The 25421-nt window shown below is 39.7% G+C and overlaps 1 protein-coding gene across 1 annotated transcript in view; it reads right to left on the minus strand.

Moving 5' to 3' along the window:
* ADAM12 (ADAM metallopeptidase domain 12) overlaps positions 1–25421 on the minus strand; it is a 271913-nt gene that overhangs the window by 78623 nt on the left and 167869 nt on the right. The window contains exon 11 of the mRNA XM_020791531.3: positions 15240–15388. Coding sequence (XP_020647190.3) covers positions 15240–15388 — 149 coding nt within the window. The remainder of the gene's footprint in view (positions 1–15239; positions 15389–25421) is intronic.

A 25421-nucleotide genomic window follows, 5' to 3' on the forward strand; every position in this document is an offset into this window, starting at 1 on the left:
GGGAGCTTAGGTAGGATATTTGCTAGGATAATTGTCTTACTGAGCTTATTGTTGCTGTGGATCTGTAAATGATAATGCCTTTTCAAAGCACTAATTGTTATGTCATCTTGGCATGCGTCACTGACCCAGTATGGTGTACAGAGATGGGCTAGGACTTCAGAGGCCTGGACTTGGATTCCTGCTCAGCTGTGAAAACTCACTGGCTGTATGGAATGGGAAAAGCCAGTCCATAAGGCAGTTCTGACTTGATGACACGACACAAACAAAATGAGTCACTGAGCTACTTAGATACATATATATGAAATTTAATGGGTCTTACAGCTCAATAAATATGCTTAGGAAACTGATATTTCTGTACTTACTGGAAAATATATATTTTTTGAATACAGCTCCAAGAATCCCCTAAACAAAATGGCCAGTGATTATTCTGACTGAGGGATTCTGGATGGTGTTTTCTGATTATTTTTGCCATTTGATCTTACTTTTCTCTGCATTTTTCTCCTGCAAATCAGTGTGTTATTCACAGGGGATTCTAGATGGATGGGTACAGGTGTTACTGTCAATAAAAGCTGATGAAAAAATCAACAGCCATCTCATGTGATTGTAAGCAGAATACCTGCAAATGGCAAGGTGTCATTGCATTAATTTATGCCTAAACAAGCTGATGATATCATCATATGTGGGCTTTTATTTCTCATTAAAATGTTCCTATTCCATACACACACCCAACTCAGAAGCTTACTTTTGATCTGAGAAGCTTTTGAGAGCCTCAGGGTGGGAAGGGGAGCCTTTAATGTCCAAAATCACTGTTGATGGTCCTGCCATCAGGATTGGGACCACTGGAGGTGGTTTTGAGAGGCATAAAAGGCTCCCTGCACATTCCAAGGCTTCCAAAAGGGATTTATTTATTTGATTTATATCCCGCCCATCTGGTCTGGTTGACCACTCTGGGCGGCTTCCAATAAGGTGTATACGATAAAACATAAAACATATGCCAAGATGACATAAGATCCCAAGCGAGCCCCAGAACCCAGGGGAGGGGTGGAGTAGGAAACTTCTAATGAGTGATAAAAGCTCATAGCTAATGATGCCATCAGCTTGTGTAGGTGTAAGTTTATGCAACAGTATTTAATCTGACATTTATTAGTATACAGTAGCAGTGTACTGGCTGCTTTTCATGCTTTCCATATCTTTATTCAAGAAACAAGCAGCATCAATGGTATAAATGGAATAGAAGTAGTTCTGGTTCTCAGAAAGAGCCAACAAACAGGGGGCTGTACTAGTTAACATTGCAGGCAGAGTCTGCAATGTGAACTTCTTAGCTCTCTTCTTTAAAAAAATCACCACCCACTCATAGAAATATAGTGTGCATGTCAGATAGCTTGACATATCTTCCAGATATTTAGATGATTTCGGATAACTATATCCTCAGTCATATGAACTCTAGCCTGCAACGATACAGTCAGACACCAGGTAGGCGCTGTCATAGGAAGAACTAGATCTAAACCTCATAGATATTGGAGAAAATATTTAATAGAAATATTTTATTTTCAGTAACAACTCTCAGAATATCTGGAAAACCTAAACATTACAATAGCTGACATCACTTGATTCTAAACCATGCCATTTTCTCTCTGAAAAAACAATTAGAAAACATCTGTAATGACCTAAAATACTTAATAAAGAATGATAAAGAGCAATGTCTGTTGCATAGCCTCACATACTTGTTTGTGTTTCAGGAAGTTAAATGAAATACTGACATTGGGTTATTGTGTCATTTCATGGCTGTTTCATACCAAATGAAAATGGGAAAAGCAGTGAACCAAATCATCACAGTATTTCTCTTATTTATGTAACCTATTTATTTATTTATCATTTTAAAATGCAAATGCACTGCTGGAGAAAGCAGCCACTCTGTCATAAACAATTCTTTAAACACTATTTCAATGTCATTTTGTGGGAAAGTATCTCTTCATGGAGTTCAAGCCAGATAGTTATGGACTTGTAAAAGCTTCAGAGTTTAATTAGGAACTCTTTGCCTCTCCAAGTTAATTTTATTTTCCTGAAATCATAGAGAAATCCAGATGGTTCTGCTGACTCTGCAAATTAATATCTATAAAAAGCAGAACTAAGATATGCAAAGCAAATACTGTTAGTAGAAACCTAAGAAAGCCAACTGACTTCACAAGTTCTTGAGATGTGTTAATAAATTATCTCACTGTTGACCTCTTTTCAATATGTATTAGGTCTTGTATATCTTATGGTAAGACTGGGAAACTCCAAACGGTCTGGGACCATTTTCACTCTCCTCCAGACTTCTGAGGGCTATGAGCACCTCTGACACCATTTACCTGAAACATAATTCTGCCAAAACTGCAAATCATGGTCTCTCAGAAGATTTTTGGAGATGCAACTTGTGGTAAAAACACAATTTCACTCTCACTGGGACCTGTTTTAGATTAGCCACATATATCTTTTTAAAAATTATGTTTAAAAAATAGGGGTGTTGGGGCTGGGAAAGCTTGGTGGGCCACACTAGGTACTCTGGGGGTAAATGTGGCCTGTGGGCCCACCTTGGGTCTAAAGGCATACTAAATATGATGGAGCAGGTATTTTATAAAACAAGAAAGCAAAGAAAGACATATGGGTAATGGGAGAAAAACCTGCCCCATCTTCAGTTTTATCATGCTGTTCTTCATTGATGCAAGCATTTTCTTCCTCCAGTCTTACTGTATTATGTATTATTATTATTATTATTATGTATTATGTCCAGGCTTGGTGGGGAAACTCCTTAAAGTAGTTGAGTGTGGGGAGGTAAAGCATGGATGTGGCTTCTTTATTTAAAGAGCCATAATCCCTTCTTTTGCAATAGTCAGACTCCATTGAATGAGCAGGATTTCTTAAATCAACACATGTAAGTCCCACCGATTCTGTGGGTCTGCTCTAGTTTGGACTAACAAGTGGATTTAGTTTGAAGAACTTCATAAATTACTTCTCCATCTCTACATATGAATCAGGGAATAGGTCTCAGGTTCATTGACTTCCTTCCTCTCCTCAGAAAGAAGCACGGCCACAAAGCTTGGAGATTATTATGTTTGTAGTATCCTGTGTATATGTCACAAGATGACGAGTACAAAGTGGAGTTTTTACTATAAGTGACTGGCAGTCAATGAAACATAGGGGTTCCCCGTACTTTGCTGTATAGTAAGCAAATTCTCTGTTGAGGCCTCAGAGGGCACTCATGTTAAAATAAAACTGGAATCTTTCACTTGATCATTTATTTTCCTCCCCTGAAGTTTGGGGGAGATGTGATGAAAAGCCATAAGCTACAGATTGTTGACTATGTGGGGAAGTGTGAGTGGGGAGGACAGGGGCAAAGACTCTCCTGTGGCAACAAAACTTTCAGCGTATTTCAGCTGACAGTGGTTCAGTAGTTTATCTGCCAAAACAAATACACCAGTTTAAGCTTCCACTGTGTTATAGTTCCCAGGTTTCCCATATAAAATGAATGAGAAGAAAGACAAAAGGAAGGAAACAATGTTTAACAACTAGGACACAAATGATATAAAGCATATTCCTAATTTGACTGCCTTTCAATACTATCATCATACAAATATTTGGTTTTTGTCTCTCTCTTTCCATTAAAGATAGATTTTCAAAACAGCTGTTCAATCACCCACCACTTAAAGAATCTGGAAACACATCGGTAAAGGTTGACCACTGTAAGTGGTTATCTGGTGCTTAATGACTTATTTTAACAATCTGTTCCAATTTTCAATACATAAGTCAAGGCAGAGCATATTCATACACAAATGGCTACGTTGTATTTTTCATATTGAGCCCTTCCAATCAACCATTGGGTATCAGAATCACATGGGAAAACATTATGTAGGAGTCAAGAACACTTTGGATACAACCTCACTTCCATTTCTGAATCTGCAACAACACTTGCCTAATTAGAACACATTTTATTATGATGGAATTCTTCAACACGAAAAATTAGAATAAATTAGAATTAGAATACATCTTATCATATTAAAATTCTCATTGAGGATGAAGACATCCTGCCCCTATTCAACTTTTTATTAGAAATTAATTATATTAAGCAAATTAGGTTAATTTACTCAGGAAATACATTTTGCCTGGGTATTAGCACAATCCACAATGCAGTATTTCCCTCTAACTACGAATCACTTTACATCTTTCCCTAACAGTAGGTGGTTTCATAATCAAAAAAGCAATTATATAAACAAGTCCCCTCAGTTTTAATGAGGGAGACTGCAATAAAGCACATAAAACTCCCCCTGTAATAAGAGGTGGGTTACAGTTATTGATTATTAACAAGTCTCAGACATTATCTATTATGGGCATGCTCTGTTCAAGTAGTTATCTGTGACAAACCAATAGACTAAGAAAAATGCTCAGGGTTGTGGCATGCGGGGATGTGTACATCCTCACATGTATTCACATATCTCCTGAATATATAATTTGAGACCAGTGGCTGAATGTGTAGCAGATCCAAGTATTAGCCTGGTAGGCAGAATAAACATGGTAGATAGAGTGATAAATAGCACTGGGGCAAAATGCACATGGACATACACACACACACAAATTCACATAAGTTCTCCCTCTCTCACACTCTTTTACATACACAGAGAGATAACCAGGCAGCTAAGCATGCTATCACATATACACTAGACGAAAGGAACATGAAATAGGCTGGTGGGAGGACTGTCTGGGGTAGCCTGAGTATGGATGGGGTATTACCCTTTTTGCTCCAATGGACCAACTTTCACTGTCCAAGGCCATTTTCCCTGATATCATGAGAATCTGGAAGTATATATAAAAATTAGATTCTTGCAGATGGACGAATGGATTGGTAGATAGATGGTAGGGACGAGGGAGGGAAGGAGGGTGGTTGCTGAGATGGCAGGATAGCATGGGAAAGGCCGGTGGTCACAATTTCAATAATTTTCCTTAGTAAGTTACTCTATACCCAGATGACGCCTTGAACAACCCTTTGCACTGCCACTTAACCACAACTGCACACTAAAGTCTCCCTTACGAACATGTATTTTATATTCTCTTTCTCTGCCCCCTCACTCTCTCTTTCTCCCTCTATGTTGAAAAAAAAAATTCAATAATTGGAACCAGAATTTTGAGATGAAGGCAATTAATCATTCTGTACTGGGAGGCATATTCTTTCACAAGTCTGTAAACTAATTACTTACGGTCAAAAGGTTACAGAAGGACTGGTTGCAAATCTATTATTGATAAGAAATGACAGAAATGTCATGACCCTCCCCACAAGCCACAAATCATTTAACAGAACTGAGCATACACAATATGCTCTGTTGTAATTATCATTCAAGAACAGCTATTAAGTCACAATTTTCCAGTACTTTGCATAAGAATTTACACCAAGGCACTGCTGTATGTGGATCACTTCAAAGATCATCAGTGGGGTGTTGTTCCTCACTACACACATTTTCAGAGTTAGTGCAAGGGTGGCATTTGCTTGTTGTACAAGTAGTTGTGCAACTGTTTGAGCAGTCTCCATTCCAGGCCTAAGAATAAAAGAATACAAGACCTGCAAGGTCTTGCAAAAATCAGAAATCAGATTTTGAAATCAGAAAAACAGATCTCCAGGATTGCTTATTAACCTCTCTGTTTCCTGTATACACTAATTGTGGCAACCGAGAACTATGTCTAATAGAGAAGCCTTCTCCTTCCCACTTTCTCTTGCTCACAAACGATCCGAAGGGAAACAAGAATGCAAACAGATTGTACACAAGCTTATCAGGGAGGATGAAAGAAAGGAATTAGGGGATGCAACCTACCTATTTGAACATTCAAACTGAAAGAGAGGTAGATGGGTCATATTTGTTGAACCAGAAGAAAAAGAATGGTACTCTTTAGGTACTGTGGTGTTGTCCACAGTTGTTCTGAGCTGGTTCTGGTTTTTTTTTTTTGCTGCAGATTTAAATTGATCATCCCAGTCCTGGCATACATGCATGGGAAGGGCATTTCTTGCAAGGTGCACTGGGATGCAGTGGGGTCACCCAGTACCATCAGTCTGCATACATCTGGTATTGCTCCCTGAGGTGTCTCTCCCAGCACAGATTGGCATTCCCTTTTGGCAGATACTTCACTCTCTCTTCACTCCCCTCCCTGTTTTGCCTGCCCACTATACTCAAACTTTCATGTTTTCATAGCAATGCTTCCTAACTTTACCCACTTCCTAACTTTCCCCACTTTTCACTGTTCTGTTATGGTGCAAAAGTGGTAATATTTTTTTAAAAAGTTGAACGCAATAAGAACTGATATCTTCTTTACCCTCTCCCTGAGTACTGCACTCTCTCATTCCTTTCTCCTTCTCAGCCTTTAACTTTTTGCTTAATTTTTTTTCCAGTTTGGTTCCATAGTGCAGAAGTGATAACATTAAAAAAGTTGAATGTAGCAACAGCTGCTATCTCAAGAAAACTAAACAGAATCAACACTAAGACACAAGGAGAGAGATTGACCAGCAAAAAAGTCCATAAGTAAACATCATCAAATGATGTTCACCCACAAGGTGAACAGATCTGCATGCAGCAACACTGCATTGAGGGTACTTTCTGAACCGAAGCAAACTGGAGCAAAACAGAACATAAATACATCACCATTTGGTGGTGGTCTGAAAACCCACTTCCCTCCAGAAAGCGTGTTTTTTGGGGGGGGGGTTATCTCATTATGGGTGTAACTACAAACTGATCCATTGTGAATTCATTGTGACAACCCCAGACCTACCGGGATATGCCACAGTTTCACTAAGCTGCCACCAACCATTCCCTGTAAGGAGTCACACAGACCAGGAATGGATTTTTAACAAATAAAGGAATAAGGTTTATTTAAATAACACACAGGGAAAATAAAATGATCAAGTGAATAAGATACAGTAACGTGGCTTAGTCTCAATCATACATACACCAGGTTGGTTCACACAGAACACCTTTAAATAAAGCACAGACCCTGAACCTATCAGTTCTGGCTAACCATACAGACACCTGAACCTATCAGGTTGGTACTGACTGACACACAGTAGTACCCTGTCTGACACACAGACTTCCACACCAGCTTCTTCTCTCAGCTCTCCTTCAGCTCTCCTCTTCAGCTTCTTCTCCACACAAGCTCCACATATGTATATACAGTACAGCCCCTCCTCCTGATGTCCCGCCTTCCACTCTCCATAGGATGGAACTTTCCCTCCAAACCCATGACAGACAGGTAACATCAGTGCTGTATGTAACACCTCCCCTCTTTATAAGTTGTTTTGTAGGGGGAAAGCTAAAGTGCTTTTCTCCAAAAAAACAACCTGGTTAAAACACACTAAAACAGTTATACAATAACATACAATACCATACTTACTCTAGGATAAACATATCAATTAGGCATTTAAACATTTACCATTTACAATACATCAAGTTACCTTTATTCATACAAACCAGGCATGTTTAATAAACAAATACATTTAACCTTTGGTCACCAAAATATATACATAGTCCATGTTTCTTTCGCCGTCTTCATTCTTCAGGTCTTCTTGACAAGGCGTCAGCAACACAGTTCACTGACCCTCTGACCACCTTCACTTCAAAGTCATAGTCTTGCAGGTTTAAAGCCCACCTCATAAGTTTACTATTGTGGGTTTTCATTGTCTTTAACCATTGCAGTGGTGAATGGTCAGTGCACAGAATAAAATGTCTTCCCCAGATGTAAGGCTTGGCCTTCTGGATCGCGTAGACTATGGCCAGGCACTCCTTTTCCACAGTTGCCAGATGTCTCTCACCTTTCTGGAGTTTCCTACTCAGGTAGGACACTGGATGCTGGTCACCATTTTCATCCTCCTGGCAAAGAACTGCTCCTACCCCGCTGTTAGACGCATCGGTGTAGATGATGAACTCCCGGTCGAAGTCTGGAGCACGCAGCACTGGATAGTTGATGAGGGCCTCCTTCAACCTCTGGAACGCCTCCTCACAGTCGCTGGTCCACGGGATGCGGTCATCAGTCTTCTTCCTCGTCAGATCGGTCAGTGGAGCCGCAATCTCGCTAAACCTCGGGATGAACTTTCTGTAGTAGCCCACCAACCCAAGAAATGATTTGACCTTTTTCTTGGTGTTGGGTCTGGGCCAATCACGAACGGCTTCTATCTTGGCCTCTAGGGGTTTGATCATTCCTCCCCCTACTATGTGACCCAAGTATTTTATTTCTGGGCTACCCAGCTGCAGTTTGTTCTCTTTGCAGAGCCTAGGCCAAAGCACTCCCTCCCCTGGGTTAAAGTGCCTCTCCCTGGCTTCCTGGTCATCCCAAGCTTTCTTTCTGACCTTCTGAGCTTGCAGGTTCTCTGCTGCTAGCTCTAGGTTTCTCTTCAGGTCATTTCTTAAAGAGTCTATATATGTCACAACGTCTTGTGGGTCATCCTGGGTGATCTGCTCCCAATCTTGCTTGATTAAATCAAGGGGCCCTTTCACCCTTCTCCCAAATAAAAGTTCAAACGGACTGAACCCGGTACTGGCTTGTGGCACTGATCGATAAGCAAACAAAAGGGATTGCAGCTTCTGGTCCCAATTGTTTGGATTCTCTGCCAAGTAAGCCCTAATCATGCGCATCAGAGTCCCATTGAACTTCTCCGTTAACCCATTACTTTCAGGGTGATAGGCAGTGGTTTCCTTGTGTTTAATTCCACAGATTTGCCATAACCGTTTCATGAGCTTCGATGTAAACGATGCGCCCAAATCTGTGATTATTTCTGAGGCAAATCCCATCCTGGACATATACCCCACCAAGGCATCTGCCACTGTGTTAGTTTCAATGTTAGTCAAGGGTATGGCTTCAGGGTACCTCGTGGCATGGTCCACAATGGTGAGAATGAACCTGTTCCCCCTCTTTGTGGCCTTGGGCAAAGGTCCCACAATATCCACCCCTATGCATTTGAACGGAGTGTCAATCACAGGCAAAGGGCACAACTTTGCTTTGGTCCTGTCACGGTTATTCCCCTGCCTCTGACACACATCACATTGTTTACAGAACTCCTTGATCTGCTTCCCTATTTCAGGCCAGTAAAAATTCTGTGTAATTCTCTGTTGTGTTTTGTTCACCCCTAAGTGCGCAGCAAACATGTCAGAGTGCCCCCTTTGTAAGATCATGGGGCGATACTTTTCAGGTACCACCAGCTGACTTCTGATCCCATCTCCCCCTTTTGAGATATTCCTCAGGGTCTCTCTATATAAAATTCCCTTTTTCTCTCGAAATCTCACTGGGGTTTCAGGTGTTAGCTGGGCGTCTGTCACCTGTTCAAAACACTTTTGGAGAGTGGCGTCTGCCTTTTGCTCTTGGCCAAATCGGCTGTCTGTGGTTAAGGTTTCCACCACAGCCTTGGAACTCCCCTCTGCTTCCGTCTCGGGCTCATCAGTACCCCCCTGAACTGTCCCCGTGGTAGCTTGTGAACGTGTAATCACTAGCACCCGTTTCACATGTTCAGCCAGGTCATTTCCCACGAGCACGGCTGCTGGCAGAGTCGATGAAATCGCTAGCCGCCAAACTCCCCTCCAGCCTTGAAAGTTCACAGGTACCTCAGCTACTGGCAGCGAGATCACCTGTCCCTCAATCCCTGCCACCTTCATGCTCTCATTCGGGATTATATACTCCCTAGGAATAATATCTGGATGGCACAGGGTCACCTGGGAACAAGTATCCCTTAACCCCCTATACTGATGGTCAAGTATTCCTACGTCCACCCCTGCGGTTTCAAACAACTGCGAATCTGTTCTCACTAGTAAGCAGCGCTTGACCTCCACAAGAGGACCATTTTCCCCAGCCTGATCAGCAGATGTAACTGTTCCAGATTGAGTAGCCATGGCAACAGGCTCCCTCTGTGGCAAGGAGCTTTGCTCTTTCTGGACACAGAACACAGCTTTTGGCTTGGTTCCACTCAAATCATGAGGCACATTTCCCTTTATCTGCTTCCATTTCTCACACCCTGAGATTAGATGGCCCTTTCCCTGACAGAAATAACATTTTCTGCTGTACTTGGAGTCTTTCTCCTCTGGTTTTGGTTTTCCCTCCAAAATCTGGTTCCTGGACTGGCTCTGCCCAGAAGTTTTATCAACAAAATGGCCGCCCATTTTTGGCGGGCTCTGAACTAACCCTTTGGAGTACTTAGGGTCCCATGTTTCCCTCATGTTTTCTTCAGAATAATTCAGGTTTTGATGTTGTGCCTTAACCTGTGTGCCTTCTTTTGGTTTCTTTTCTAGCTGCAATTCCTTCTCTTTTATTCTCAAATCCAGCTCCTTTTGCTTAGCCTCAAACTCAGCCCTGATCTGTAAAATTTCTTCCTCAGCCCTAGCTTTTATCTCCTTTACTTTTTCTTCAGTCCTATCTCTGATTTCTTTTAATTTAATGTCTTTTTGCTGATTATATTTTTCAAGATCTTGCTCACTTTGTCTGACCTGAGCCTCATACTTTTCTCTTTCCGAAATTTCTTCAACTGATAAATTGTTATTTTTCTTATTTAGGAATGTTAATTTTAATTGTGCCATTCTAATTCTGTGTTTCAGTTCCATCTCTTTCATCCTCATGGCCATTCCCCTTTCCTTGGCATCTGCCTCTGCCTGACTGATTTCAGATCTTTCTCTTAAGTCTAATTCCCTCATCCTCAGTTCATGCTGTTGGGCTAGGAGCATTTTTCTGAGTTCTGGGTTCTGTTCTCCCGTGCTCTCATCCTGCACTGAGCCAAATTCTTCCTCAGAACCTTGGTCCACCTGTGGGTCTTTCACTTCACCCATTTCTGCCATTTGGCTTCGAGTCAAGGGCATAATCCCCCCCCAGAACAGGCTGCTTTCAAAAGTCAAGCCTCAAAATAAAGCGACCACTTTTTTTTTCTCGCCTCAGAACCAGCCTTCTATAGATTGCAGCTGTTCTTTCAGCACTAACTTGCAACTGTTGCCAGCCAGAGTCCACCCCCCTCTGCTAGGCCTCTCAGCAGACAGGCTAGATCACTGCTACTTCACTCAGCTTTGCCTCAGCCTTTTTCCCGCCAAAACAGGTTGCCTCAGAGCTCCCTAATCTAGTCCCCAATCTGAGGTTACACGTTCTTCCACTAGCGCACCTCCCCGTGAGGTAAGCCTAGAAGATTACCTACGCGCCCTCAGATTGTCCCTGACTAGACCCCCCTTGCTCTGGGCACACTTGCCAAGGCTTTGCTGGACCACTGGACAACTGGACCAGTCGTATCCCACACGCTGGACACCAATCAATGTGACAACCCCAGACCTACCGGGATATGCCACAGTTTCACTAAGCTGCCACCAACCATTCCCTGTAAGGAGTCACACAGACCAGGAATGGATTTTTAACAAATAAAGGAATAAGGTTTATTTAAATAACACACAGGGAAAATAAAATGATCAAGTGAATAAGATACAGTAACGTGGCTTAGTCTCAATCATACATACACCAGGTTGGTTCACACAGAACACCTTTAAATAAAGCACAGACCCTGAACCTATCAGTTCTGGCTAACCATACAGACACCTGAAACTATCAGGTTGGTACTGACTGACACACAGTAGTACCCTGTCTGACACACAGACTTCCACACCAGCTTCTTCTCTCAGCTCTCCTTCAGCTCTCCTCTTCAGCTTCTTCTCCACACAAGCTCCACATATGTATATACAGTACAGCCCCTCCTCCTGATGTCCCGCCTTCCACTCCCCATAGGATGGAACTTTCCCTCCAAACCCATGACAGACAGGTAACATCAGTGCTGTATGTAACATTCATCTCTGGGAAGTTGGATTTCCCTGGGTTCATTCACTTCAGCTGACCACAGCAGAGAGAGAGGAGGAAACTGAGACATGTTTGCAGCTTGATAAGATAGTTTTGCTATGGCCATAAAGATTCCAAAGGGCCATGGGTAGAGCAAGCCTGCCTTAACAAGCTGGACACCAGGTTGGTTGATAACTTCCTCTTCTCTCTTCTGATGATCCTGTATTTTCTTTTTTCCTTTCGTTATCTAGCTAGCAGCCTTAGTGCTAGTACAACAAGCTCTTAAAAGGAAAAAAAGGAGGAAAGAATGGAAAAAGAAGAAGAAAACAAGCAGATCCAAGCACCAGATATGAGGAGATTATTCAAACAGCTCACACTGCCTCTTTCTTACTGAGGGAGATGGCTTCAAATAGAACTGCTACAAACCCCTCCCTCTACATCAGTTCAATTGATCACACTGCCTGAATGGATGCAAATGCATTTGACGCCTAAAAAGTAGAAGCCACAGCAGCAGAACAAAAGAGTATGGGTGGGCGGAAGGAAACCCTGGGGCTGATTCGCATTAACCTGTACGTCATGCAGTCAACGGAATATAATGCGAATCATACTGTCCCTATGCATTTCCTGCATTGTCAATGTAGTTCCTCCCTTTGACTCTGTTGTGTAGACACTGGCATACAGTAATGGTATCATGGGTACAAGGAAAGTGGCAGAAATGCTTAGCATGCATGGGCCCTCATTATCCACTTCAGTTTTTCAATGACTTGATCAGCATTTCTCATCGTAACTCATGAATGTTCCATTGCATTTTCTAAAGTTTCAAATCTGGCTTCAATTTGGTTTTCCAAACTTTCTTCTTTGGCACTGAGAACAGCATTCATGTTGCTGGTAACCTCTTTAACGAATCCTGGGCCATAAAGCAACTTCTGCAGACTTCTCTTCAATGCTCTCTCTCCCCCTCCCTCTCTCTCTCCCATCCTTCCCCACAGTGAGATTTAGGAATCTCACTAAAATAAGATATGATTGATTATGTGCTTTCCAAAAGGTAATTTTGTAGCTGGTATTAGCTGGGCAAGAAATGTTTCTTTGGGCTTTCCTTGTCCTCTACATGCCCTTTCCTGGTAACCAATCACCCATTTTCATAGCATTCTTCTTTGGTCACAGGATTTTTTAAGGTCCCATATGCAATCCTGGGCCCTTTGCCATCACCCCAAAGTTAACATTTCATTATAAAGGCAGACAAAGGTATTAACTGAAATATCAGCTTACAAAGATTAATTTCTCCTTATTAAGTATTTTCTGTTCTTGCAATTTATTTCTTGAACATGTCCTCATATGTTTTAATACGTTTTGCAGGAGTCTGGCTATCAGAAGCAACAGAAGTATCTATGCTTTCTCCTTTACACAAACGATCACATCACTATGTGTTTTGTTAAATGTGCTAAAACATTTTTTCAGCAAAAGTGATACATGTCTTGACGACTGCTGTTAGGCTGTAAACCTACAGGAAGCTCATTAATAGATATGTCCAACAGAGTTTCATTCTGCACTGATGCCAGAAAAACTGCTTCTATCAAGCATTTACTTCTAAAACAAGTTTTTAATACTAGAATCTTCAAAGATTAAAAGAGAAAAACTGAAAGGAGCTGGCAATAATGAAGCAACATTTTCAGGAATAAAGTTTTCTATCACATTTCTCTTCAATTAGAATAACTTCAAAGTTGAAGGGACTAGATCTGTTTTAACCCCAGCACCTTCCCGCCACAGCATTTTATTTAAAATGCTAGAATTTATTGGGCACAGAGTAAGAAACATGCACTCTTCATAGACCTTATGAATCACACGTAGCCAAGGGAGATCTATGTGTTCAGCAGAAGGTACTGCATGCCAGGGATAGCTAAGCAATGGGAAACCAAAAGAGATAAATATACACATGAAATAAAAGTGTTCTAAACATTGTACTGGAGGAGACACTGTCACAAAATAAGTATGTCCTGGGTAAAACAGAAGCAGAATGTGGTCAGGTACTGATCCAAAGTATACAAACACAATGCCTTGAATCCCAAAAACGGAAGCAGAACACTCTATATTGAAGAATACTGCTCCTTCATTAATCCAAAGTGGAATACATACTAATGAATAGTATAGACACTATTTAATCTGGATACCCAGAGTGGTGTAGCACTGCCATTTAGCTGTTTTCCCCCAGCTTTGTGGTCCAGGAGAGCAAATGCTCTGGATAAAGCCAACAAACAGCCACTTCTTCTATTTTCATCTACTGTTTAATTTTTTTATATATTTTTAATATTTACTTATTGATGCAATGCTCTTCTAAATAAATGAGATACACTGGCAGTATTATGGGTACCATGCTAGCTAGATGTACTGCTGTTTCGCTATGTCACTTATTTTATTTATCAAGAAAAAGGAAAGTCACCACAGTCTGCTGAATGATGGCTACAGGAAAAAGTGGTGAAGGGAGTGAGAAGGGGTGTGTAATTAATGAAAAAGAGGACAATTTGGAGAGATCCAAAGACCTGATTAGAACCTTTTCATGGAAGAAAAAAAAGTCAATCAGTGTGAATGGAAGGATGACTCAAGTGAGAGATAAAATAAATTGTATTAAAGATAAGAACTTTTTAAGTGCAAAACAGACCACTTCAACTCCCCCCAACTGGATGTGTCCTAAATTACATTGTGTTTGTAACATAATGAAGGAAAATTTAACTCCTTTTCATTGTAATTACAACTGTTTAGTTACTTCCCTAGTTACATTATGTTGTTTCATTTTGTTTTTGACTAATGCTGCTGTAGTGGATGACCCAAAATCTCACAGCAGTTTAACAGTTTTTTCAACAGCTGTCTCAATGTTATAGACACTCTTTCTCTCCGAGGACAAGAACATTTTCAGTTTTTCATTACAAGCTTAATGAACATATCTCCAGTGCTTAGTTCATGTGTTTTCTACCACAAGGAAAACAAACAGAAAAAGTATTCACAATAAAAGAAATTTAGAAAATGTCACATGTGTATATATACAATAAAAGCATTACCATCAGCAAAACACATTTTGAATAGTAAACATGTAATGTACTATAAAAACTATGACATGAAAAACAATGAAATTGTGAAGACAATACTATACTGACAAGAACAGCCTAACAATCAAGAGCAAAGAGACAAGACCCTATTTAATAGCAATGGAGTAGAATGACAAGAGTATAATTTAGCAGCTTTACACATTTTCTTTTAATAATGGGGGTGGCTAAATTAGACTGAGTGGTTACAAATAATCTTGAGGAAATAAAGCCTTTTTCAGAATAGTTCTGTTGTTACAGATTATGGAGGCACTTCAGCCTGTAAAGTATCATTTGCATAAAGAGGATTGCTACACCCACAGTAAAGTCTCTTCTTCAGACTAACAGGCACGTACTTACCCAGTTGCAGGGTTCATGATGCAGCCCCCTTTGTCAGGAGCTGCTTTGCAGTTGCAACCTCTTTCCAGTGTATCATGGTTCATCCCAAAATTATGGCCCAGCTCATGAGCCAGTGTTACTGCTGCTCCCAAAGGGCTGTCTGAGTGATCCTTAGAGAAAGAAACACATAGAAAAGAACATAAAATATACTCTGGTTTTAGAAGTAGTGTTAGTCTGTGCACGCATATCAGGCAAAATCCAAAGAAACAAAACAAAAGAAAGACAAAACATGTGGCACCTTAAAGACTATTATATTTTAATGTAAGCTTTTGTGGACACATCCACTTTTCAAAATCAATTAAAAACGTGGATGTATAGGCAGGCCTTTCCCCCAGTTAATTCCTGACCCTCTTCCCTTCTCTCTCTCTCTATTTGATTTATTTTTGTATTTTTCCCATCTTGCCGAATAAATTGTTATAATTTTTATATATATATTTGTCATGTTTTTATGTTGTAAGCTGCCTAGAGTGGTCAAAATGACCAGATAGGCAGGGGTATAAATAAAATAATAAAATAATAAAATAAAATTCATCAACGCTCTAACCTCAAGCAAATACTAACACACAATGGACCACAAAACAACACCACACAGGAGTACTAAACCCTGCCACAGACCCAGATGCCAACTCTGCCCACACATCTATACTGCAACACAATCATGGGATCTAACAATGGCACACACAGTATCAAAGGCACCTTCACTTGTTCTTCAGCTAATGTGTTTTATGCCATCTTTTGCCAGCAATGCCCCTCTGCACTCTACATAGGACAAATGGGACAATATGTACGAAAACAGGTCAACGGTCATAAATCTGACATTAGAAACAACACAGAAATCTGTCTCCAGCTATTTCAGTCTATCAGGTCACTCTGTGGAGGATTTGAAAGTCACTATTTTAGAATAGAATAATTACAAATTAAGAATAGAGAGGGAAACAGCTGAAATAAAATGTATACACATGATGAGCACCCATAGAAATGGGTTGACTATAAGCCTAGGTTTCTCTGGCCCTTACAAAATGTAACACTTCTGCTGTTATTCACTGCCACTGTTCTTTTTTTCACAGTTACCAAGCCCATCTCTCATCACAAGGCTGTAAGGTAAAAACCGTCCATATTTCCTACATTAACATACATGCTTCCTCTGCTAACTTCTTTCATTCATTCTTTCCTGTCTTGAGGTTTAACTGCATCTTCAACATAGCCACCCACACCTTCTCTCTCTTCTCTCTCTCCACCCTCCGCATCTCATCTCAGACCTGGTGTCTGTTTTCTGTCTTTTTGAAGAATTTTTACAACAGGACCCTAAAACAAACCTAAACCTAATTACTGCATGTAACCAATGAACATTTAGAATGCGAAAATGATAATCATCTACATTTCATTGCATTTCATTCTGTTTCTTTATGTCTGACGAAGGGGACGTGTCCACAAAAGCTTACATTAAAATAGTCTTTAAGGTGCCACATGTTTTTGTCTTTGTCTTTGTTTTGTTTCTTTGGGTTTTACCTGATAAATCATGTTGTAAATATGATTTTTAGAAAGACAGCAGTCTAATAGGGTGATTGGAAAATTTGCTTTTTGCATCGACAACATCCAGAATTCCCCAGCCAGCATGGCAAGCCATTTCTGATTTATGACAACTTCCATAAGATTTTCTAGGTATAAAGTATACTCGGCAATGCTTCACCAGCCTCTCGTCCTTCTCCCAGCTTCTGAGACCATGCAGCTTGCCCAAGGCCATGTAAATGTTATGGTATGGAACCTCATCAATATATACTGTATATTGATTCCATGGTCTGGCTTGCATGTTATGTACATCCTGGTGACTATGCAATCAATTGACAAATTGATGGCATAAATAGACAATCACAGATAGAAATGCACTGCTTTTCAAAGTGCAATCACTTATTCAAGTACCACTTCTCAACTCTAGAGAAATCAAGTGATGGAAATGGATGTGTGAACCAAGCCTAAACAATTTACTAAAAAGCTGCAGTAATGCATAAGACAATGGGATAGTTATACATACACAAGCATTCCCAGAGCTTGGGGCAGTTACTTTTTGGAGTTAAAATTCCCACAAACTGGCAATAAGTATGGCCAGTGGTCATACAGTTTCAAGGAGTTGTAGTTCAAGAAAAAATAACATATCCTGTGGCTTCTACAGAAAGTATGGTAGAATGGACACATTATCCTTGCTACCAGTGCAATAGTATAACCACTGGGATAAATCATTGGACAAGTCCTGGTTAATCTATGTAGTCAGTATGTGCAATGATAGTATTAGATTTTTGTTGGGGGTTTTCAGCTGAACAAACATATTAATGCAGAAGCTCATTTCACTGCCTGGCATCTTGGCTCAAAGAGCAACCTTCTCTAATACTCTCAACATCTATCCATTTCTTTTGTAAAATCAGTCTTCTTTTTTTTTAAAAAGCTTTCTTCCATAAAGGAAAATACAGAAAATGTGTGATATAAATGGGCAGTCTTCTGTTTATCAGTTATGTAAAAGGAATTACTATGTATGTCTGCCTCTTCTAAAAAGCACATATGGATTTATTCATTTAAAATTACTCCTTCCACAATCTTTCAAGCACTTTGATAGATACTGAAAGGAAAAGCTGTCTAAAACCTTAGAAAATAACCTCCCTAATAAGTTATTGCCTTAGATTTGATATTCTTTCCTTAAAGAATCTTAAGCTAATATTATGAATAATTAAACTGTGAAGTACCGTGTTTTCCCCAAAATAAGACAGGGTCTTATATTAATTTTTGGTCCAAAAATGTAGTAGGGCTTATTTTCAGGGGATTTTTTTTTTCATGGACAACAATTTACATTTACTCAAATATAGTTATATCATCTTCTGGTTGCTGCACAATGCTGTGCAATGGTGGAGGGCAGGGTTTCACTTAATTAGGGCTTCTTTTTGGGGTAGGGCTTATATTACAAGCATCCTGAAAAATCATACTAGGTCTTATTTTCAGGTTAGGTCTTATTTTCAGGGAAACAGGGTAGGAAAAACAGAGGAACATTCAATCAGTTCATAAAACATAACATTCTTTAACCATTTGAATGATTTTAGTAATCTCAAAATATTTAATCAGGGGTTCCATGGTATTTATTAATTTGAATAGATTAGTTTGCTGAATACATTTTCACCCTCTGTTTCTTAGAATGATGCCGACTTTCCTGGTAGTGGGTGGGATGGAATTCCAGTTTTATCTTTTTGATTCCCTTCTACCTCAAGGCTGTTCACCGCCATATTGTTGCTCTCACTTCTTGTTGCACTTTCTTCATACTTACTGCATGATCCCAGTCGATCATGGATCACGCAGATTTAAATCTAGCTACTAGCTCCAACTGGACGTTCCCCCAGCCACAGGGTCTATTCTTACGATTAGCAATTGGATCTTGGCCACAGTGAATAAGATAATATTACAACACCAACGAGATTTGGCTAAATTATATACTCCCTCACAGCAAATGAAACACTGTCATCATTATTATATAAAGAGAAACGGAAGGACTGGTCTCTATGTTGCTGAGTCTATTGTCTTCCTGTGCTACACTGTGGGGGCAATTCAATTGCACTTTGTAATGTAGCCTTGAGAAATATGGACACTAGTGTGGACACTAATTCACACACCCCTGAATTTGATAGAATGCATTACAACATGCACATCTTCATTTGATGAGTTATCCCAGATTACAGAAAATAAACTCTGGCAGGAGGGGCAGGATGAAATATTTAATTAGAGCCCCCAACCTATTTGAGCCCTGTTCCTTTTAACAACTCTTTTATTGGATTCTGAAAGGTCCAATATGTACTGTATGTACTATAAAACCCGCAAGACTGTGCATTTGTTATTCTTCTCTCTGCAGTCAGTAGAACTGAAAAGCAGTCTCTTTGCAGTAGCGGATGACTGCAGAGCAAACAGAAACTGTGAAGTGATTGCTAAACATTTCAAAGGATAATCCTACGCTGAAAATCACAGTGTTGGGCAGAAAAATCCTCTGGGAGAAAGGGTAAGGACATTCCATGGAGGAGGAACTACACTTCCCCAGCCTGGCAAGACATATGCTGGGGGGGGGGGGCAGAAAGTGTGCAGGGCACTGCTGGAGATAAAATCTGCAGATATGGGAGGGGGGAATACACAGGTAATATTCTGAGGATACAGTACTCCCCCCCACAAAAAGGTACATTTTCCCATCTCTGAAAATAAGGACACACATCACCCCAGTGCTGATATATTCTCCCTTTCCTTCCAAGAGTGTTGGTGCCTTAGAGAAAAAGGCAGGCATTGCATCCAAAACCTTCTTCATCCATCCCAGAATTCTCCTTTCCCCAGTGTGTGCTATATGATTTGAGAATATCTTGAGTAAGATGCTCTCCGATTCCTCGGTTTTGTTCTTTCCACGTCCTATCCCCCTTTCTTCTTTCTTTTTCTTTTCACTTGACAAACAGTGATCCAGCCGCTGCCACTGAGCAGCCCTACCATAGCTCTAAACTGGTTTTCCTTTATTTTCCTTTCATTTTTTGTTATAGGTTGCTTCTGACTTATGGAGACCTTAACAGGGTCTTCAAAGTATGTAAGATGTTGAATGAGTGGTTTACCTTTGCCACCATTCCACCAGTAACCTTCTCTGGTTTAAGGATCTGAAACTGAGTCTCCTGAAACATAGCCCAACAATCTACATATTTTATACTATACTGGCTCTTTGTGAAAGCATCAATATCAGAAGAGGGACTGCAACAGTTTCCACCTCCAGGAGGTACCTGAAGCAAGATCTCCACTGGTGCAAACTCTTCGGTAGCTCTTAGGGCAGCTTCCCAAAGAAGATAGGGTTTGGACACTATCTGTGACAAACCCAGACCTACTGGGACATGCCACAGTTTCACTAAGCTGCCACCAACCATTCCCTATAAGAAGTCACACAGACCAGGGATGGATTTTTAACAAATAAAAGAACAAGGTTTATTAAATAACACACAGGGAAAAATAAAATGATCAGGTGAATAAGATATAGTAACGTGGCTTAGTCTCATTCATACATGCACACAGTTTGGTTCACACAGAACACTTAACTTGAAGCACAGACCCTGAACCTATCAGTTCTGGCTAACCATACAGACACCTGAACCTATCAGGTTGGTACTGACTGACACACAGTAGTACCCTGTCTGACACACAGACTCCCACTCAAGCTTCTTCTCTCAGCTCTTCTCCAGCTTCTCCTAACTTCTCCACACACGCTCCACATATATATACAGTACAGCCCCTCCTCCTGATGTCCCGCCTTCCACTCCCCATAGGATGGAACTTTCCCTCCAAACCCATGACAGACAGGTAACATCAGTGCTGTATGTAACACTATCTTCTATGACACTAGCCTAAATTATGAATACATTGAATAAATAATTGGAGATATAATTATTCCTACCTATATAGATGCAAAGTGTTTTTTAAGTGCAGTGAAAAAATAATGCTACAATGCATATAAACTTTGGCAATGGAAGCAAAGATGTGAGAAGAGACACTTTAAACTGCCTGACAGGTCACACAACCATTCTTTTACGATATGAGGAATATTACAATGTTAAGCTATTTTGAAATAAAAGATGGGCAACTTGTATCCTCCCAGTTGTTGTTGGACTACAAATCCCATCACTGTTAGGTGGCATAGCACATTGTGGGGGATGACGGGAGCTCCAATCCAACAGCATTTGGAGTGTCCAGCTTTGCTTCACTTCCTCATTATTCTAAAGTAACAAAATGATCACTAATCATATACTATTTTATGCTTTCAGATATCTTTTATTTTTATTTCAAAGCCCTCACATGGGTAATATATAGATTAAACCAACCCAAAAGGTACAAAAAGGATGCAAGATTCTGGATTCACCAAATCTTTCTTTCAGGCAAGATGTTGCAAAATGCAGGAGGATGACTGGAATGGGGAGCAAAAATGCTCTTAAAACAATGTAGTCTGCATAGGATCTTAATCATTTATCAAAAAATGGGGCCTATCAGGTGATAGGATGGCATAAACTTGCATGCCAGAGGAAATCTAGAAAGACTGGGTTCTCTGTCTTGAAAAATACAAGACTCCACAATAAACTTTCATCTTGCCTCAGTGTGCCATCTTACTCAATGGAAAGCAGAGAGCAACCAGGCAATCCTTATGTCAATTCAAGTTAATTCTGACTTATGGTGACCCTTTCCAGATTTTTTTTTAAATGTATAGAGTGCTCAGAATTGGTTCACCACTCCTTTCTTCTAGAGGCATCTTGGGAATGTGCAGCCTGCCCAGGGCAATACAGGCTGACTTTTCTCCTGGAATGCACAGTGGGAAATCAAACCCTCAACCTCCAGGTCTGCAGACAGGTACTTAACCCTTCAAACTACCAGCCGACTAACACCTTTATTAGGTCAGTCAGAAAGAGGCACAAGTTTTTGAGATCACCAGATTCCTTTATCCTGTAACATGTAGTAAAAGTGGGGAAGGGGAGAAGGCCGAATCCTAATGCATGTAGTCTGCATAGCGTCTTGAGACGGAGGAGGAAGAATCTGCAGACATTCAGAAAATTCATATCAACCCTATCACATAAATGATAGCAAGTTTGTTTTTATTTCAAGCAGTCCACAAATCTTCTAGGAGCAGGAAAGGTAGGAATATTTGAACCTTCATCTTAAAGAATACAAGTCTTTATTTTCTTTACATTAAACATTCCAAGGACACTCCCATTGCAGGATCAGAGCATTGTTAAAATCATTTTAGTTCAATGTAGCTGTAAAATAAATCAAGCAAGGATACTCTCACAAGAGAACCAGGAGAATTAATGATTTGGCTTTCACAACCCAGCATTATTCCCATGTGAACAGCTAGAACTATTTGGTTCATTCTGAGTACAGGCTTATCAGTTATCTCCAGTGGTGTTTCCCCCCATCAAAGTAATGAAATGCAATGTCAAAGCAAAAGAGGTTGCCTGAAGACATTAAAAATGAACAGTTGAATTTTTTTATATTAATGGGAAAATTATGTGATGCTTAAAGAATGCTGATATTGCTGAATATTCAATTTGTTATCCCCTCAGTTTTGAAACTCTATCCTGTGGTGGATGATCTTAGCCAGACAGAGAGACATTCGTCAAATTTGCTAATAGCCCAAAGGCTGCAAATCCAAACGGATGAGCCTGAAGAGGAGGAGGGTCATAGACAAAGAGGTTAATATCATTTTCAAACTATGTTTAAAACTTTTTAAAACTACAGTGATTATAGTATTATATATTATAAAGGCTGTTACAATAGCCAGAAACCTAATAGGATTTAACTCCTCAGTCAGTAAATTGCGGAAGCTTGTAGCAGCAAATTACAGCTAATTAATGAGGTGTCAAGTGAGAAGGCCTGATGCATCAACATCTTCCCTAAGGGCCCTATAGACCTTTATAGACTTCCAGGAAGAATCAGAAGCCTGTGTTTGTCATAATGGATATTTTCCATTTCAGTTTTTCTTTCAGAGTGAAATGGACATATGTTCTATATACCTTGTAAAATTAATTATCTTCTTTGAATATTATTTATTCATTATTCATTCATTTACATGAACATCATTTCAGTTTTTTGCCCCATGCAAAGTAAACAAATTGAACATCCAGAAGAATATCTATTTTCTATTATTTAACAAGCATATACAAAGATATATATTTATATTTGTGTGATAGTGTTTCTATCTATCGAGTATTCAAAAATGTAACAATACTAAAGCTATCAAAGAGTATTATAAAGTTTTATAGTGCTCTGAGTTCATTGTTCCAGTGTCATAACATTTGACCTTGACAAAGGTAGCGCTCATGTGCCTTGTTTCACACCAGCCAAGTGCCAATGCAAACAACTTGTTAATTAGCTGCAATTTGCTGCTGCAACTCACCTAGTGCCACTTACTGAAGATTATTGGGTCAGTGACTGTACAATAAAGATTTAATTTAATTGACTGCAGAATAAAATCCTAATGAGATTCTGGTGACTTGGCTTTTGTTGACTGAAAAATGGCTTGAACTAAGGTCCCTTTGAATCCTCTAGTAACTCAAATCTTCCTTTTTTAACCTGTGTGGATATGGAGAGCTCAGAAACACTGGAGGCTGCTCAAGACATGGCAATAAAGCTCCCATATCCTCTATATTTGGCAAGCAGACTTTTTGAGCAGAAAAAAAAGGAGGACGTGAGAGGTTGAGGGAGACCACAAAAATGCAGCCCATTGGCTACATATTTTATTTATTTATTTATTTATTTATTTATTTGATTTTTACCCCGCCCCTCTAGACCATGTCTACATACTAGTCACCTCTCTTCTAAGTACATTGATAATATGTTTTGTGGTCACCAAATAGGAAATCATTCTTGATTCTAAGCTTTAAAGACTACAAAAGATAAAAAAAATCAGATTCTTTCCAATGAAACACTGTTTCTTGCAGTTGACATTTAATACAAGAGTGGACAATGAAGTGGGATAGTTTTAATAGTGGTGTAGTCTCTCACTGTACAGTCTATTCATACTCAGTCAGAGTTACTTCAAGTGGCATTTTTCCTATATAGGGGTCTATGTGAAATCATACAGCAACTGACATATACAATAATGAAGATTTACATTTGGAGCAAGTCCTATGAGAGCTTCTAAAAGTTACTTTCTTGGACTACAAGACTAGAATCCTCCAGCCAGCATGACTACAGGAGCTGTCTCAACATGTCATATGCTCAATACACTGGAGATACTGATGAAAATATTCTGGGAGTCGTAGTCCAAAAGGTAGCTTTTCCAGAGTCATAAACTTGATTTGATGTTTGCTTTGAATAAGAAGTTGATTCTGCTGCTCTTTTCCTGGGATCAGAGTACATATCTTCTAGAGGAGTTTAGGGAAATCTGCCTCCTAGTGATTGGAGATGGAGATGAAGCTCACAGATTTTAATTTAATAAAATTAACTAAATTTTAAAAAAAACCTGAGGATTCATACCACCATTGTTCCCATAATACACACATCAAATTTCAGGCCTCTAGATTTGACAGTCTTGGCGTTACAGCTGAAAATAAACACACATTCTCCTTTAATAATACTGATATGGAGTTAGATGTTTTCTGTATTCTGATGGCATCAGTTTTTCAGGTGAGGTTGAGAATTTGCTGTATCAACGGATGTAATTGACAAGAGATTAAAGGAGGGCCAGTAAACTGAACTACAATGCAGGTAAGATGGAGATATTGACAGTAGGTGTTAAATGCAGTCCTGAAGAATAAGTACTCCTCATTAAGAGAGATATTCATAGATTAAATTGGCTCTTATTATTGAATGCCCAGCTGGCATCTGTGACTTGAAGTGCTATAGGATGATCTTTCCAGTCAGCTGCCCTTGTCAACCTTGCTTGGGAATTTTTCTATTCCAAATTATTTCTTCTCTCAATCAAAGCAGAACACTACATTCAACCTGGCTTCTACACGCATCCTGGCCACTCAACTGAAAACTTACTCTGTTCAACAAAATTCCCTTTACAACAGTATTGAATGTGCCTCAATTGCTAGTCTTCCACTGCTGCAGTACTGACATTGTAAGCTGTTTTATGACACTGCACTGGCATGCTTCCTCCTAATCATTCCTGGCTAGTTTGTGCGGCATGTTTTACAACTGGGTTGCTCATGGGATAGAAATCTACAGGACTGAACTGGTCTGAATCCAAGCACTCTGACTAAGTTTGTGAACTGGAGCCAAACTATTCCATCATTTTTCCTTCCTAACTTTATTAATATCCACAGTCTAACGTAACATCTGTAAAAATATATAGAATTATCCAACACATAGGAGGAAAAAGGATGATGGAATGAATAGCAAGGATTCTTCTTTTTAAAAAAACAACAACACTGGATTATATTGCATTAAAGCAATACAGAACTTTATATAAATAATTAGATGAGATGAATGAAGAACATTAACCTTAATGAATGCTTCCTTCCTAAAGCTCCTTTTGGAATAATTATGTCTGTTAAAATGAATGCTTTATCAGCAATCTCTTTTCTGTTAGGGATAATTTCAATATTAAAAGATTGGGACTCACTGATAAATGTATTTATTTGGGAAAAGAGAATGCAT

Source organism: Pogona vitticeps, chromosome 3 (genome assembly GCF_051106095.1).
Source record: "Pogona vitticeps strain Pit_001003342236 chromosome 3, PviZW2.1, whole genome shotgun sequence".
Lineage (NCBI taxonomy): Eukaryota > Metazoa > Chordata > Lepidosauria > Squamata > Agamidae > Pogona > Pogona vitticeps.